Genomic DNA, 15861 nt, shown 5'->3' on the forward strand with positions numbered 1-15861 from the left:
TGTTCCCCACCCTGCATCTACATAAGAGTTTAGAAGCAATTTCCCAGCTGGTCCTGGTGGCTTCAGCCCCTTTGCCTTTAAAAGCTCTGCCCTACAGTGATACAGACTCATAGGTGTTGAGATGATGCCCAAGATAAAGACCCAGTAGCATCATTGATAATGTAACCAATGCAGCAGTCAGCATTAATTATTCCAAACCACTACAGGCAAAATCTGTGTCTCTTAAAACATCTGTCTCTCACCCTTCTGGTCTTTAATAAAATCACCCTCCTAGCCATAGGGTGTAACTGGAAGCATATGAACGCATGCGCATGCAAAAACATAAATGCATAAGGAGAGATTCAGCTCCTCATTAAAAAATGGCATAAATAAGAACTCACCAAGGAATTCTGCCAGAGTCTGATTTCCAGATCTGGTTTTGCTGCATTCTTGCCCACCGCCTGCAGAGTTCTGGGTGCCTCCCTATCCTTCTCCAGCTGTACTGTTCTCTTCAAATTCAGACTTCTTGCACCTATAATTACTAGGTACCCTGTGCCAGGCTCCTTTAATTAACCAACCCAACTCTTCTCCCTTTGGGATCAGACTAAGCTCTTTTTTATTAGTTCCATCATTTCAGTATCTAGGCCTAAGCAGGATAACTTACATCACTTTGTGAGTGGGAAGGTGGGGTACCAATGACCTCCAAAGCACCTGTCCTCTTCCCAGCAGAAAAGGCAAAGAAAAGGCCGTGAGCCATGGGATATGGCACGAGGGGTTCCTGCAACACCTTTCAAACCTAATTACATCAGCAAAAATTACACAGCTCTAAAACCTCAGGAAAACACCTGGCACGGGGGGTCCCTGGCAGGCCAGTTAGATACTACTACAGCCCTGAAGGTGCTTCAGTCCAAAGGAGAGCAAAGGCAAGAACTGAACAAACCCCTTAGCTGCTATTACGCTGGAAACAACCTTCTGGTTTTCAGGGCTCCAAGAATGAGATGAGCATTCCTGGAGAGCACTACTTCCCCAAGCCTCCCTCTCCCCAGCTGACACTGTTACACCAGCAGCTGGGATGCAGTTTGAATTACAGGTCCATGCAAAGCCCTAGAAGACGAGGATCCCCACCTTGCTCTTCCTACTTAGCACTCCACCTTTCCGTCTCCCAAGAGAACAGGTAGATCAGAGCCCAGATAACATCCAAACAGTTCTCCCTACCTGCCCTGTGTGGAAACAGACAGCCCTGCGACCCCCTACAGCCAGTTTGGTGGGATTCTACATGTAGCTGAGATATTCTTTGAAGCTATTTCACCCCATTCACAGTCAAACTGCAGCACACATGCAAAAGAGAAATGTCAAAATGCACGCTGGCCTTTTCCAGACCATGGGGTGTTCAGCATGTGAGTGCTCCTGCACATGGAGGTAAGAGAATGGGAGGTGAAAAGCAGAAGAGCTGCTGAACGCCCTGGATTTCGTAGGCCAGGCGGTCACTCCAGTTGCACAGCTCGACTTCCCCTGAGAGTTTCTCAAGGAGAAACCAGCCATCGATCTTGGGACACACAACTTCCAGGACCGTTCCTTATCTCAGAACAGCTTCTGCCACGAATTCCTGCATGCGCTTTAATGTTTAAATTATTAAATGCATTAATGTATTTACATTATTCAAGTCTTATGTGCATTTTTCTAAGATAATTTATGTATAAGAGTTTGAATGTCCATGACTGTTAATGTCTACAACCCTTCCTGTTCATTATTGATTCTGGAAGGAAAAAAAAAGAAAGGCAGTGTTTTAATGCCTTATTTTTAATGTATTAAGAGTCTGAATAAGTGCATTCTCTTTTTTCTTTTGTAATTTCATAATTTAAGTAGTGCATTTATTAAACTGACACAGTATGAATTGTGGTGAAGTCTGGCACAGGTCCATGCTGCCAACGCAGCCCAACCGACCATCACGCTGCTCTGCAAATCAAGTACAAGCTCAGCCTGTACGCCGGCTTCTACTCCCTACCTGAAATCAGAAGGGACGGAGGGTACAAAGAAGTCCTTTCAAAACACATTTGCTTTGCTATTTACATGGGTTTTCTCTCTAATTTCCATTTTCAATCGGTGAAAGTTTCCATATGGTATTGATGAACTGTTTGCATGCAAACCTGTTTTGTTAATGAGCTCTTATGGTACCTTTTAAGTCCGACAGCATTGAAAGCCTTCAAAAAATCTACAGCAACTGTAATTTTGCAGTTTCTCCACCACAATGGTGCACACTGTAATTTTTTTTCCCCCTAAAATTAAAAACCTGCCCCTACTTTTATGTTTGCAGGCAGATTTCACACAGGAATCAGGTCACCTCCACTGACGAATAGCAGAAGTCTCTGAAGCAGAATGTAACAGCTATTCACCAGCAGCTGGCCACCCCGCATGCCACTTTGGGACAAAAATGCTATAGCAGGCAAGAGAAACTGGGAGAAAAGAGTCAGCTAACACACAATGGAACTGCCTCCACTCATTCCACCCACACATAAACGGAGCTGCATGGACATGCACTTTACATATAAATTATGTGTGAATGCTGTAGATGTTTATAGCCAAAAATACTACTTCCAAAGTCCAGCTTTTACTGCCAGACAAACCCACCGGCAGCACAGCCTGCACGGAGCAACAGTGACACCCTTCGGCTCTGCGCCGACCCCGGCACCCTCCCAGCATGGCAGCCCCCGCTCCAGCACCTATCAGAGCAACCCATCAAGAAGCCGAGCTGCAGAGAGATAAAACTTGCTGTACGTAGGCACTGTATGTAATTGCGAGTGTGTGCATAAGTTTCACAGTACGTTCTGCATAATTACAGCCCTGCCTGGCACAGCTGCCAGTGCAAGCATGAACACACACGCACACACGTAATGTATGCACAATACTGTGCATATGGACTTGGGAAAAGGCAGGGAGCAGCGAAAGTTGCTGGCTGTTGTTTTAAGAGCTGACTCTGCCATTTCTAAGGTTAAGTTTGTGTTTTTTTGCTACTCATTACCATTCTTTAACTGTTACAATTTATATCAGCATATAATGTTAAATAATTACAGGGAGCGGAGCTCACTCTAGCGAGGATATAAACGCGCTGTGGGATTCTACAGATTTAAACAAATAACACTCACAGCAGGGGGTGAGCAGATGAATTAGCATTAATATCCTGCCTGGGAGATCCCAGTGCAGTGCTATGGCTTAAATACAGATCTTTTCTGTAACAGTCAATATGACAGCTACTAGCAATACGGCCCGGCATGCTCACTAGTCAATACAGCAGCTGCAGCTGAAGGAATGCCCTTGCAATAATCCATACGGCAGCCAGTTAAAATAAATAACTTCCCTTTAACAGTCTATACAGCAGCCAACTGCATTAAAACCTTCCCTTTTAAGGTCTATACAACAGTCAACTAAATGGAAAAACTGGCATCCTTCTTGGCAGCTTCAGAGGGAAGTCAGGCATCCAAGAGGGCAGGACTGAGCTCTCCTCATCTCCTCGTGCCACTCTGGGCGCCCCACGTAGCTGCCTTTCACAAGCATTACCTTCAATTTGAAAATTAAAGCCCCAAACCTGGTTCTTTCCAGATGAGAATAACAAATGATGTAGACCACAGGAGCAGTCCCTCAGAGCAGTGACAACGAGGCTTCTCCTAGCACTGCCACTGACACAGAACTGCCCCATCCCCACTGCGAGCAGAACCCAAACTTCAACTCTCTGCCTTCCATCAGCCACTGGCGGTGGTTTTTATTCCCTAACCAGAAGCAACAGGCTGTGGTGGGCTGGGAGCAGTGCGCTGTGCCACAGCACTCCATGCTGCAATAACAATGGCAAAAGATGGTCGTATAAATCACAAGGAATGGCTGTAAAACATTCAAATCTGACAACTGAACTGCAGGAAAAATCCACGACCACAGTGAATTCCACAAGGCAGAACAGAGCTTCTATATATGTATACAAACATACTGGTTTTGTAACCAGGGTCATGTTCTGCTCTCATGCACACAGACTTCACACTGGCATCACTCTGTTCTGTGATGGAGTTCCTATGGGTGTTCACTGTGAGTTAACTGACTTCCAGAACAAAGCCGTAGAATTCCTGCTAAGTACAACAGCATTTCTTGGGTTAAATTACAAAGCGCACCACAAACAAACATACAGCACTTCACAGTGGGCTTATAATTTACAAATTGTTGTAAAAGCAGTGATAAATCACCAGAAAATCAAATATGTTCATATTTTCACATTTCCCATACTGTCAGGTTTTATCGATAGGGAGCTCTGCCACTAAAATCCTACATTTGCTGGTTTACTATAAAAGAAAGGAGAAGAATGATGATTTTGTTGTTAGAAGTTGGAACGACAAACAGGAATGGCATTTCTTCCTTAAAACCCCACAAATTTAAAACATCTGCCTGCTTTCCTTTTGAGGAACCTGTCCCTTTGGGGATACATTAAAAACAACAACAACAAAAGAGGGATCTGCAGGCCCACCAGATGGTTGGCACCTGGACCAAGGCAAGGAATTGAGCAAGAAAATGGATCTTTTCTTCCAGGTAACAGGGGGGAAAAATCCCTCTCTAAAACCTTTCCCACTGTCAGTGCCTGATGTTATTTTATCTCCGACTTTAAGGGAAGTGTGGAGCTACAAACACATTCCAGCTTATAGCCTCCCAAATTAAAAATACACACCACCCCTACTCCAGAAGTCACGGTTTGAAGCTTTGAACATCTTTTGCAAAACGACAGTTATTAAAAACAACAAACATGCACAACAGTGAGTCATCTGGTTTCCAACTTCTGAGTCAAAAGGGGCCGATTCCACACAAAGTGAAACCTGGCTCCCCGACTACTTGCATGTTGAACGATTTGTATCTCTGCACCACAGCTTCAGAACAGGATGTGGAAAAAAAAGAATGAAAAGGAGATGGGAGAAAAGGGGAGGGGAGGGGAAGAGAAAGAACACTTCTTTACTGGTCCCAGTGTCATTGCAAATAAAGACCACGTCAAGATTTAAACCATAATAATGGAAAGGCTATAAAGGTCTCTGCGATAATGTTTCCTCTGATATTCCCTTTCATAAATGCTCTCTTTATGTTGCGTGCTTTGCAATAATACATGTAATGTTTGTGAACTAGCCCCACTGGGAAAGCTGCATCATATGAAGCTTCACAGAACACTACATTAGAAGCAAGATAATGAATTTCCCTGCTCCCCAACCTTTGTCAGCTGCACCTATCTTCTTCAACAGAACGCAGCCAACATGAGGAGACAAGTCATCCAAAGCAGCCTCCACATCTGTTTAGCTGGAAACAGATCTGGATGTACCAGCACACGGACATGCAGTACAGTGTTACCTCTTCCAGCGCAATACCTTTCTGGGTTGGGCTAAAAGCCTCTTTCCAGATCTGACATGTATAAACAAGAGCCCTGAACCTCTTCACAGCTATGCCAATCGGATCAATAGCATTCTGAGCTTCCTCTTGGCAATGGAGGAGAGGAACATGAGTGCCAAGAGCATCTGAATAACAGATTGCTGCCAATGCAGAGCTGTGAGCCTCCCTGTGGCGGTGCATATAAATACACACACAGTGTGTTGCAGTGGCTGCAACATCACTCTCATTTTGCACATGCAGACCAAGACCCCATGCCTGTGCATGGAGCTCTGCCTTGCAAGAAGGGAAGTCCACCAGCAGCCCCAGACTGCTGCAAGCCTGGCAGAAGTAGAGCAAAGACAGCCTCCTCTGTAAGAATTCAGGGTCAGAATGGAATCCCACGAGGCCTTAACAGTGAACGTCCCAAGCAACCTGATAGCAGTACTCTATGACACACGGGGTGCTCCGGTAGCTGACCATTGGAGTGAGAACTAAATCCATCTTTACAAGATCATGGCAACCTGATGTTGAGGAAAGGGTTGTCAAAAATATAGTGTCAAGGGGGAGAGGGGGCTCATCTCAGTCTCGACTATAATTCTCAATCATCGCACAGAAAGTATTTATATCCTGTTGGCAGCGTGTGTAACCAATGCGACTCTTCGTGTCAGAGCTGTCAATTACAGCCCTGACTTATGAGGAAAGATTAAATGAGCTAAATATGTAGAGCTTGGCTAAGAGATCGGGATGGGGGTGGGGAAAGGAGAAATGATGTGATAACTGTCTGCAAACATCTGAAGGGTGCAGATGCTTAAGGAGGAAAGGAATCACTTGGGGTGGCACACACAACAAAGAGGAGAAGCAAGCTGGAAGGAAGGCAGAAAATTCTCACTGTACAGCAGGAAAGCTTCACTGGAGCAAGATGTGCTCAGCTGTGGAATTGTATCCCAATGAATAAACAGCATCACTTGGGCCATTCAGAACACCTGGCAAAGCACTGAGAGCTGACAGCTGAGGACAATCCTGCCCTGACCAAAAGGTGTAAAACAATGTAAAAAAGCAAGGCACACTGGGAGCGTGGCTGATGATATGAAGTTGTAACTCCTGCATCTCTCCAGCTCTAAAATCCTTTTACTAAAGAGCTGTGCAGATTTGCATTGCTACTTGTCCAGAAATGTGACTGTCAAAATAGCTGTGTTGTGCTATGAGATCACAGCAGGACAGAAGACCTGGTCGGGTCAATCAGGGAGAAGAGCCACACACACACACACATCAAACATTAGTATTCAGATGTTTAGAAGACTTTTAATTGAAGCGTCCTACAGACAAATACAGGAAAAGACTCTAACAAGTTGCTTTGGAGCTCCCAATCTAAGAATTACACTAACTCTCTTGTCTCAAATCTCTCTTCTGAAGGAGTTGGCATCAGAAGTATCTGAGGGATGTATTCCTGAGCATCAAAGCTGGGGAAAGTTCTTTCAAGTTCCTGAATAATTCATTCTGCCTTTTGTGCCTCAGCTGCCATGCTCTAACGTGATGAAGACGCAATGTATCCCATGCTCTGAGGATACGCAGACGCTGTAGATATTGCAAATTTTTCTTACAGCATGATCTCTTAGGTAAAAGTAGAAGGAAGCCAAGAAATTAAAGTTATCACGTGTGAGCAGTTATAATCTCAGGAGAGTCGCTAGCTGTCACAAGACTAACTCTTTTTGATTGCAGTAACAATGACATAGCATCTGGATAAGGGCAAAAGGAGTCCAACTGCTCAGTGGTATTAGAGGAGAGGAATGAAGAATCTCTGGCAACACTCTCCAGGTTAGGAATTTAATAACACTGAGTCAAGAGGCACTCTGAAGAACCAGTCTCCTACATAAAGTTATTTCAAGGAGCTAAAAAGGCAGACACTCCCGAGAAGTTCTTAAGCTGGTTTCTCCTCTCCCTAAGCAGAAAAAACTGCAGGCAATTGCTGCCCTCTACAAGTTGTTCTGCACATAGCATGTTATCCACACACAGGGAGCTGAGATGGTATTGCTATCTCACTTTCATCCCACAGCTCATCATCGCCAAAGCACACATGCACAAGCAGCTCCTTGCTGTGTGCCACCACCTCTTAGAAATTAACAGGTTCCCCTTCCAGCAGCTGGGGCACAAAGCACTCCGTGTGTAAGCAGAGAGCTGGGCTGCCAACCTGCACGGAGCCACCAGCTGGCAGCAAAGCAATGCATGACCTATAAAACACTGCTGGTAGGTGTAGCACGTTTAGATCTCCAAAACATCAGGTGAGTGTAAACAGAGGAATGAAATTCATTTTTCTCAAGGGTAAACACCAAGCAATGTTAAATATTTCCTAAGTGGGTGCCAGCATTTTTGGCGCATTACAACTATTTTAAAAACATCTTCAAAGTTTTCTGAGTATTGGTTTGTCTAAAAAGGAGACGAGATCTGCTTTCAGAACACTCCCCTGTGCAAGTGCAAAGACCACAAGCTGCTAACTTAGCACACTGCTAGTGGTGAAAGCGAGTGTGCCTGTTGTGCTGCCTCACCCACTGGCTCTAACTAGTCCCTTAAGCAGTGAGCTCTTAGGAACAGGCAAATCCATTGCTCCATTTTGTACAGTCTGATAAGGTCTTATGCACCTTTGGCTTGTCATACTGCCAGTACCTACCTTTCACGTGGTAGCATGTAATTAATGCTAAAGCGGAAATTACATCCCAAATTATTACACTTTGTCCTCTTTTAAAATAGGGATTCAAAAGAATTCCATGGACACTTTCCCACTGACCTCAGAAAGGCAATTAGACTCAATGTGACAGCATTCCTTTAACGATGCTCTGTGCGTAAATTTGCATCTGCATGTTTTGCACATATAATGTGTTTGTCTAAATCAACAGAGCAGAAGGAATTGGCAGATTAAGGGAGTATATTTTGCACGAACAACAGAAGTTCACAAAGTCCCAGTTGTAAAAGACAAAAAAGGCAAAAACAACCTCAAACTTATCAAAAGGTCAAACACATGAGAGGTCTGCTTAGTCAGTGCAAGAATTCTCTCTGCAGCAAACCAAAGAGCAGCGCGTAAGGAAGTGGTGCACCTCCAGCTCACTGCTCCTGGCCCCATAAAGCTGCAATGTGTACAGCTCTGCACAGCCTGATGGAATTATTGTCCAACACCGGGAATCCACAGCAACACATTCAGGAGCTCCCCAAACAAACGGAAGCATTATCACACCATTAGGGTTACTGCCTGTACAGGAGGTCACCGAGCTGATAGTCTCTCTCCCCCTCCTGCTGACAGTGCTAAATTACCCTGACTAATGTTTCGCTGGGGGCTATAAGTTAGTTGCCTACTGACTCTGGCTGTCTGGGAATCCCCTCTGGACAGATTTACTTTTAGAGAATTATTCAGTGTAGGCCACCACTCTGAACAAACCCATTGTGGCAAACAGAAAATTTGTACAGCAAACAGGTATAAATCTTGTGTTAAACAATAAAGGGTGGGAAAAAGGAAAGCAGAAGCGTGTGAAGTATTGTCCCTCCTGAACACTCCTGTCCCTCAGAGCATCCCTGAAAACAGAAATCCTTCCAAAAGAAATCTACAGATCTCGACTGGGATCTTTAAACTTGTAAATAAGGCATAAGGACCACATAGAATCCCTAGTGCAAGAGTGTGTTCCAGAAATCTCTATAAGTTTCTCATTGGAAACACCTTTCATGCCTTTATTAGGAAAAAAAGAAAAAGAAAACAAAAATACCATAATTTCTAGTGGAAGAGAATCCTTAAAAGAAACCCCTTGTTTTCTTATAGGGTCTGACAGAGCAGTACGACAGCGTCTATCACTTTACAATGAGAGGATACAGATCTGCAGTGTGTCCAATGATTTGTTCATCAAAAATGGACTGTGCATTCTCATTAGCACCAAGAAGCTCTTCCACATCTTACAGCACAATTCTGTAACCTTTCGTCATCCCCCATTTGGTTCACATGGCTAAAGACAACAAATCCTACACTAACTGCCATAGGAGCAGCAGTACTTCTTGTCACCTTGTACTTCTGACAGCCTGTAAAAAAAGGGAATAAGATGTCCACATTGCAGGGCTAACTACTGGCACCTGCAATAAGAAACAGGAAGAAACAGCACATGTTAACAGTAAAAGAAGAAAATTTAAATGATTCTGCAAAAGAGAATGCTTCTCACACCACAGTCCTGCAGTTTTCTAACTCAGTAACAAACCAAGCCAGTGATTTACGATCACAAGGAATATTTTATATTTACAACTAGTACTTCTTACAGCACCAGAAAGAAGAATGAGCGTATTTCATGGTAGGAAGAAGTAAAAACTAAAATTAAGCAGCACGCAGGAAGACCTCACTTATAAGCTCTGTTCCCTTTGGTTTTCCTTACACACCAGGCTCCTGTCAGGTGCTCTCTCAAGCTTTGCCTTCATAGCTGCCATTTAGGCTGAAGCAGATTGGGCAAAAAGCAAACGCCAACAGCAAAAATATTCAGCTCCTGAAAGCACCTCAGAAGCAGCACAGGATGTTTAATGAGCTGCAAGACTGCTGGGGACAGTCAGAACAAGCTAAAAAGAAGCAGAATGGACTAAGTCATTACAGTAAAGAGAGAAATTAGATCAGAAGAATGAAGATTCAAGAAGAAAAGGCAATTTCCTAGTGTCTTAATGTCAAAGGAAGTGGTTTTGTCCTATGTAGTTATGTATTTTACACATCCCAGGACCTTACTTTGAGCAGCTGCAATAAGACAACCCTATTCCAATCCCACAAGTGCCCAGAGGATTATTGGAGGTGGCCGCACGTACAAAAGCTGGGGGAAGCAGAAGGGATGCAGCAATGTTCACTGAGAAGCTGGACTCAAGGAGAAGCTGATCCTGCACTGACGATGACAAACGTGGCTGTAAACAGCAGCGGAGCGAGATGCTGACACTCCGCTAACACAAGGTTACACTTCCCACTATGGAGCTACACGGCAGATTTTAATGGGCCAAAACCGACAGCTAGGGAAATGAGTGTCCGCTCTCTACTGCAAAAATTATAGCTCTTCCCATCCCCCTCCAACTCATTCTCCACTGTCAGTACTGTAACACAATGACCTCTCATTAGGGGGCATTTTTCAGTTGGGACAGTTTATTGTAAGGACGCTGGATAACTCAGGGGATTAATGGCACGGATGTGGAGCCCCTCATCTCCAGTTTGGTAGTTCAGAACAGCACGTGCTGGGAGTGAGCTGCAAGAAGAGTCATGCAGTAGCAGTTAGAAGTGTGACATGAGTCTGCACGGCTCCATTCTGAAGGCCTCAGTAACGTGATAAACCTTAGTGTCAGACAGCATCTGGTTGCATGATCTTGGAGAACACAGACACCTCCTTGTAAATAACCACTGCTTTTCCTGAGTTCCCCCTGAAAGCTGCAGGCTAACACAGTACATGGAAGACAGCACCACCAGGCATGGAGCAGAAGGTATTTAGCACTGTGCAGGATGCAGTACTCATTAAAATCACAAATGCAATACAAAACCAGCTTGAGCCCATAATGACATCTGCTGACACAGCACAAGATGCTCCAATTCCATTGCATTAATACATCCAACACAGATCGCAGCCCTCAGAAACGCCAGCCCTTTCAGCTACCAGTTAAGTCAATAAAGGCAACAGGGGGACAGAACAGAATTTGGTCATGAGATTCTTTTCTCCCTCCTCTAGACTCTGTAAGAGCTTTTAGACATCTTCTTCCTCAACTCTTTCACACCACATCTGAAATCAGCAACAATCTGCCTGAGCTCACGGCTTCCCCATACGGAGCCATTTGTTGGACTCGTGCCATGGTTTGTTCTGTTGTTTCCGTAAACACTTTTATGACACAGTGCCATGTGCCTACAAGGCCACCCTATGGACCCAGAGCTGCTGCACACGTTACAAGGCAGCGTGCACAATCCTGGCTGCGGAGAAGCCACAGCAGTGCGGTGGAACTCAGGTCATCTGGCTGACAGAGCTGCACCACTCCTTTAATAAGGCTTCTACAGATACCCAGCTGGAAACAATAACGGCTCCGAAGCGAACGTGACAGAGACTGTGAGAGCTTAATATAAAAGACAAATAATGAAAAAAGGAGAAAGACTCTGCTTTTCAAAGGGCCTTAATTAGCTCACATGCAAGACTCGCCATTATGAGACTATAGTTTACTTAGGAGTTCTTTACATTCATAAATATTTGTACACGTGTACAAATACATATCCACACAAAGATACACAGCTGCCACGTGCTTCCTCTGAGCAATCCTTCAGGTGCATATAGAGTAAGAAACTAATTAAATTGAAGGTAACGTTAGAATCTGCCTTGAAGAGAAAGCACTGTTGACCAGCACAAGCTGTGATGATGTGCTGCCAGCGATAGGCTTCATACGGGAGGGGAAAAGGAAAAAACACCAAATCCATCACAAGGCTGGTGTGTTATCTTTGTCAGTAATGACTCTGGGTAATCTCACATGCAGATGTCTATGCAATCAAGAGATTGCACAGTGTTACTAAGGTAGTGCCGAGTTTAATAGAATTCTTTAGCAGCCCTTTCATTAGTTGTATTTTACTGACCCTTCCCACTTCATAGTCTTTACTCACATCTTTCTCCTATAAAAATTAACTCCTGGGTTCTCCACACAAGAGTTACAAAATAAAAACGTTTTGCCATGACCTGCACTATGCCATTATGGAAAGTACTTGAGCCTTCTCACCACAAACAGCCTGTATTCACCATGAGCACCAAAGGAAAGGCAAAGAAGAAACTCAGTGAGACAGATGATGTGCTTAGGACAACGAGAAGGGCAAAGATTTCTGGCAAAGTTAAAGAGGACTGAAGAGTAAGGGGGGGAAAAAGGGAAAATGGAGGTTGTGAAAGGAATGGCTGCAGCTCAGGAGGCTGATGTCTCACTTCATGGTCATGGCCACAGGTCAACAGCACAACAACATTGGGCAGTTCAGACCTTTTTCACAAAGAGCCAGCTCCTTTCATTCAAAACGAGCAAAGACAACATCTCATATATTACATTATTAGCAAGAAATTGCGTGCTGCTGTTAGAACTTACCAGAGGCTCCCGAGATGCTGCATTTTCAGTAGCAGGGCTGGAGCCGGCCTGAAAAGTAAAAAGAAAAGTGAGGTTACATCGCCACCCCATGGACACAATTAGAAATGCTCATAACGGGCCATCCGAACAAGCGAGCAGGATTTGGGCAGACACACGTTTCTGTTATTAGCAATAGTTCAGTGATGAACTGAAGACCGAAAAGTCACACAGAAAATTAGATCCATCAGTCGTCACTTAAACAGAACCCTGTCAATGGGCAGAGCTGCTGTAGGGAGCCAGAGAGCACTGAGACTGGTTTCCAAGGGACCTAGCGAGTCCTTAACATCTGCAAAGGTTTTTGAGATGATAAAGAAAGACAGTGGTCAGAAGCAGCCCGAAGTATTGCTACAAAAGTGGATGCAAAGGAACTTTGCTCTAATTCTATGCTTCTTTTTCCTCCTCTGTAGACCTCCATATGACACTGAGCATCTCCCATTTCCACCGCCAGTAACACACCCTTTGTTTTCTGCATGATTCTATTGAGAGAATACAGTGAAAGCTAAAACTATATAGTGATACCACTAAGTCCTTAAGAGATTCTCCAACTACTTGCAGTTCTATGCAATACATCACACCTTCAAAGCAGCTCAAGTCTCTTTTTTCCCCATCTAAACGACACCCCAAAATATACAGAAATAAGTATTTGCCACAAGAGGGTGCCAGTAACACAAATACATCCAACTGCTGCTTCCAGACCCATGTGCATCCTCCTTAGGCCCAACCAGCTCTCACAGCAAGGCAGTGATGTGTGGAGGCTCTTGGTGTTTCCCCATGCAGCCACCTCCACTTCTGTTTTACCCACTGTTTCTCTGCTAAAATCTCATGCACTATCAGTTCATCTCAATGACTGCAAATACCAGTTTCCACACCATACCCGAATCACGCTGACTGGTGAGGTGGAGGCAATGCCATGTGACTGTAAGAAAAGGGCACTTCTCCCTTCAAGTTTATGGCTGAGCTCCTGTCTCCATACACAGTGTTATCTACTGTCAGGCTCAGAACTGACCTCCATGGGTTTCACAGCCCCTATAAAGTCCCAGAGCCTCCCATGCACAGGAGCACATCTCTTCTGCCTTCAGGAGCTGCACCAGCACTTAGAGTGGCACGTGCAGCATTTAGCTGGCCTGGGAAGCTGCCCAAAGAGCATCTGGAATGAAGCCCAGGTTAATGTGGGAAAATATGTATGATGTGGGTAGGTCAGAGTTTTGAAAGCACGTACTCAAAAATTCTGATGTGCTTGTAAACAGCCTGATGACACATTTGATGAGCTGGATAATTCATAGTATTTTGATTGTATTGTATAAGGCTACCAACAGTTTAAATGAGATCTGCATTTCCTTCCAGCAATATCGCTGCACACAAGGCATGGTGACAGTGAAGGAACTGGTGTCCTAAGGCAGAGCACAACAACCCTCTGGTACATGGGAGCTCTGAGATAAGTCAGGGAAGAATCCATTCTTTCTATGTAGTGGCTGTTCAGTAGCCTGTGTTTAACAAAGCAATGGCCATCACAGTCCGGAGACCAAATATCCCATACCATAAACCATCCTTTAAGATGCACACAGCAGAAAACTCCAAGGCTGAGCACTGCAGAGCTTGAGGCAAGAAGGGAGGAAAATTCACCTACACGTTGGCTAGTGATGCAACTAGAGAAGTGTGTCTATGGAGCAAGAAATCAGGTATCTTTCAACATCTTTGCAATTTAATTATTTCCCTACATGAAGGTAAAACACAGCTAGATGGCAGACTGGGCCCAGAGTGGATACAGCAAAGCTTTAGAAAGAAAACAAGGTCTGGGCCTGTGCTGCTGCTGGCTGAGCCAGTGATGCTCTCCAATATACGGTCCAAGTATTCAGCAGCAAAGAAACCCTGATAGCCCAGAGAGGTCTGAAATGGGTTACTCTGTTCACAGCCCACACCATCTGATCACCCCCCACTTTTAGGGGGTTCTTCTGCGTTTTTCCTTTGTTTTGTTGTTTTATTAAGCAAATACATGACTAAAAAGCCCAAAGAATATGATTTCTAAACAAAATAAATTATTTAGAAATCTGTAGCAGAAACATTTATTGCCTTCAGAGCATAATCCTATCTATGTCAATGATTTCATCTGAGCTGCAACACCACTCTCTGCAATGCTTGAGGCAATACATTAATTCAGGAGAATGAGACAAAGTAGACAAAACAGACAGTAAGGCAAAAGATATCTGACGCTCCCTCTGCAGCATCTGAACTAACTAGATTTGTAATAGCAGATGATAGGATCCAAACATAAACATGTTAAGCAAGACAGTCCTACCACTCACAGGTTCATGTTGGTAAAGATAACTAAGGGTAGAAAATAAACACATTTTTTAAGTCCTTTACACGTTTAGTGTGTTACAAGGACAACCTCTTACATGCCTCGGTACCAGTGTCAAAACTGCAGTGGCTGCATATCATGAGTGGTATCCATATGCTGATAAAAAGCCTTATTGCAAAACTGTCCCCTTAAGAAATCATCTACTGTGCTTCATATCCTTTAATTGCAGATTACAGCCCTTGTTTCCAGCCAAACCTGCTGGTTTCTCTCCAATCCCACCCGAGCTAACCAGATTTGAGGGCACTGAACACTCCCCAGCTGCAGTTCTGGATGAAGACATGCAACCAATGTCAGAGTGATGGGGAAGGAGAGCAGGACATGACAGCCTTAGACAGAACAACCCTTCTGTCCCATGCTAACACACAACATGGGGAAGGAGGAACTTCAATACACAAACAGGGCTGTTCCCGGTGCACAGATCATGGCTATCCAGCAGCTGAACTCACTGTTACCTCCTGTACCCAACACCAAAGCAGCCCTACAAACTGGATCTGCTATGAGGAGCCAGACACAGTGGTTTCTCTGTGGCAAAAAGTTACTTTCCAACAGCCTGCATCCAAAATGCAAACATCAAGCCTTCTTTCAAGGCAAAGCAATACTAAAGAAGTAAAAAACAGAGACTTAAAGGCTGCAATGAGAGTACATGATATCATAGGAACCCAAATGTTTCTCAGGCAATCGCATTTACCAATTAAGCAGACTTCTTCATTGGAAACCTGCAGGCAGCTGCCTCATGGACTGCCCCAGGTGGCTCACAGATCAGTCTGAGGCTGTTTCAGGTTTCCTCCTGTTGGCAGAGTTCACCCACAGCATGAGGAACAGATTGATGTGCCTGCACCTCAAGGTGCTACTGATGAAAGCACACAACCAGCACAGAACTGCCCAGCAAGCCAACCAGCAGCCTGATAATGGGGCCTATACAGCCTGGGAGCTCACAGTGTCAGAGCACAGCCTTTATGGAACGTATCTCATCTCTGTTTAGTTCAGCAATGCTCACTACAAACTTAGTT

The 15861-nt window shown here is 44.4% G+C and overlaps 1 protein-coding gene across 2 annotated transcripts in view; it reads right to left on the reverse strand.

The window, feature by feature from the left end:
• Positions 1-15861, reverse strand: part of PEX14 (peroxisomal biogenesis factor 14) — a 70646-nt gene that overhangs the window by 53689 nt on the left and 1096 nt on the right. For both annotated transcript variants that reach the window (XM_085509016.1, XM_015882386.3), the window contains exon 2: positions 12454-12501. Coding sequence is in view for 1 of the 2 variants with exons in the window: in XM_015882386.3 (XP_015737872.1) it covers positions 12454-12501 (48 nt within the window). In the remaining variant the exon portion in view is untranslated. The remainder of the gene's footprint in view (positions 1-12453; positions 12502-15861) is intronic.

This window comes from Coturnix japonica, chromosome 9 (genome assembly GCF_054131305.1).
Source record: "Coturnix japonica strain WE chromosome 9, WE-NBRP24, whole genome shotgun sequence".
Taxonomy (NCBI): domain Eukaryota; kingdom Metazoa; phylum Chordata; class Aves; order Galliformes; family Phasianidae; genus Coturnix; species Coturnix japonica.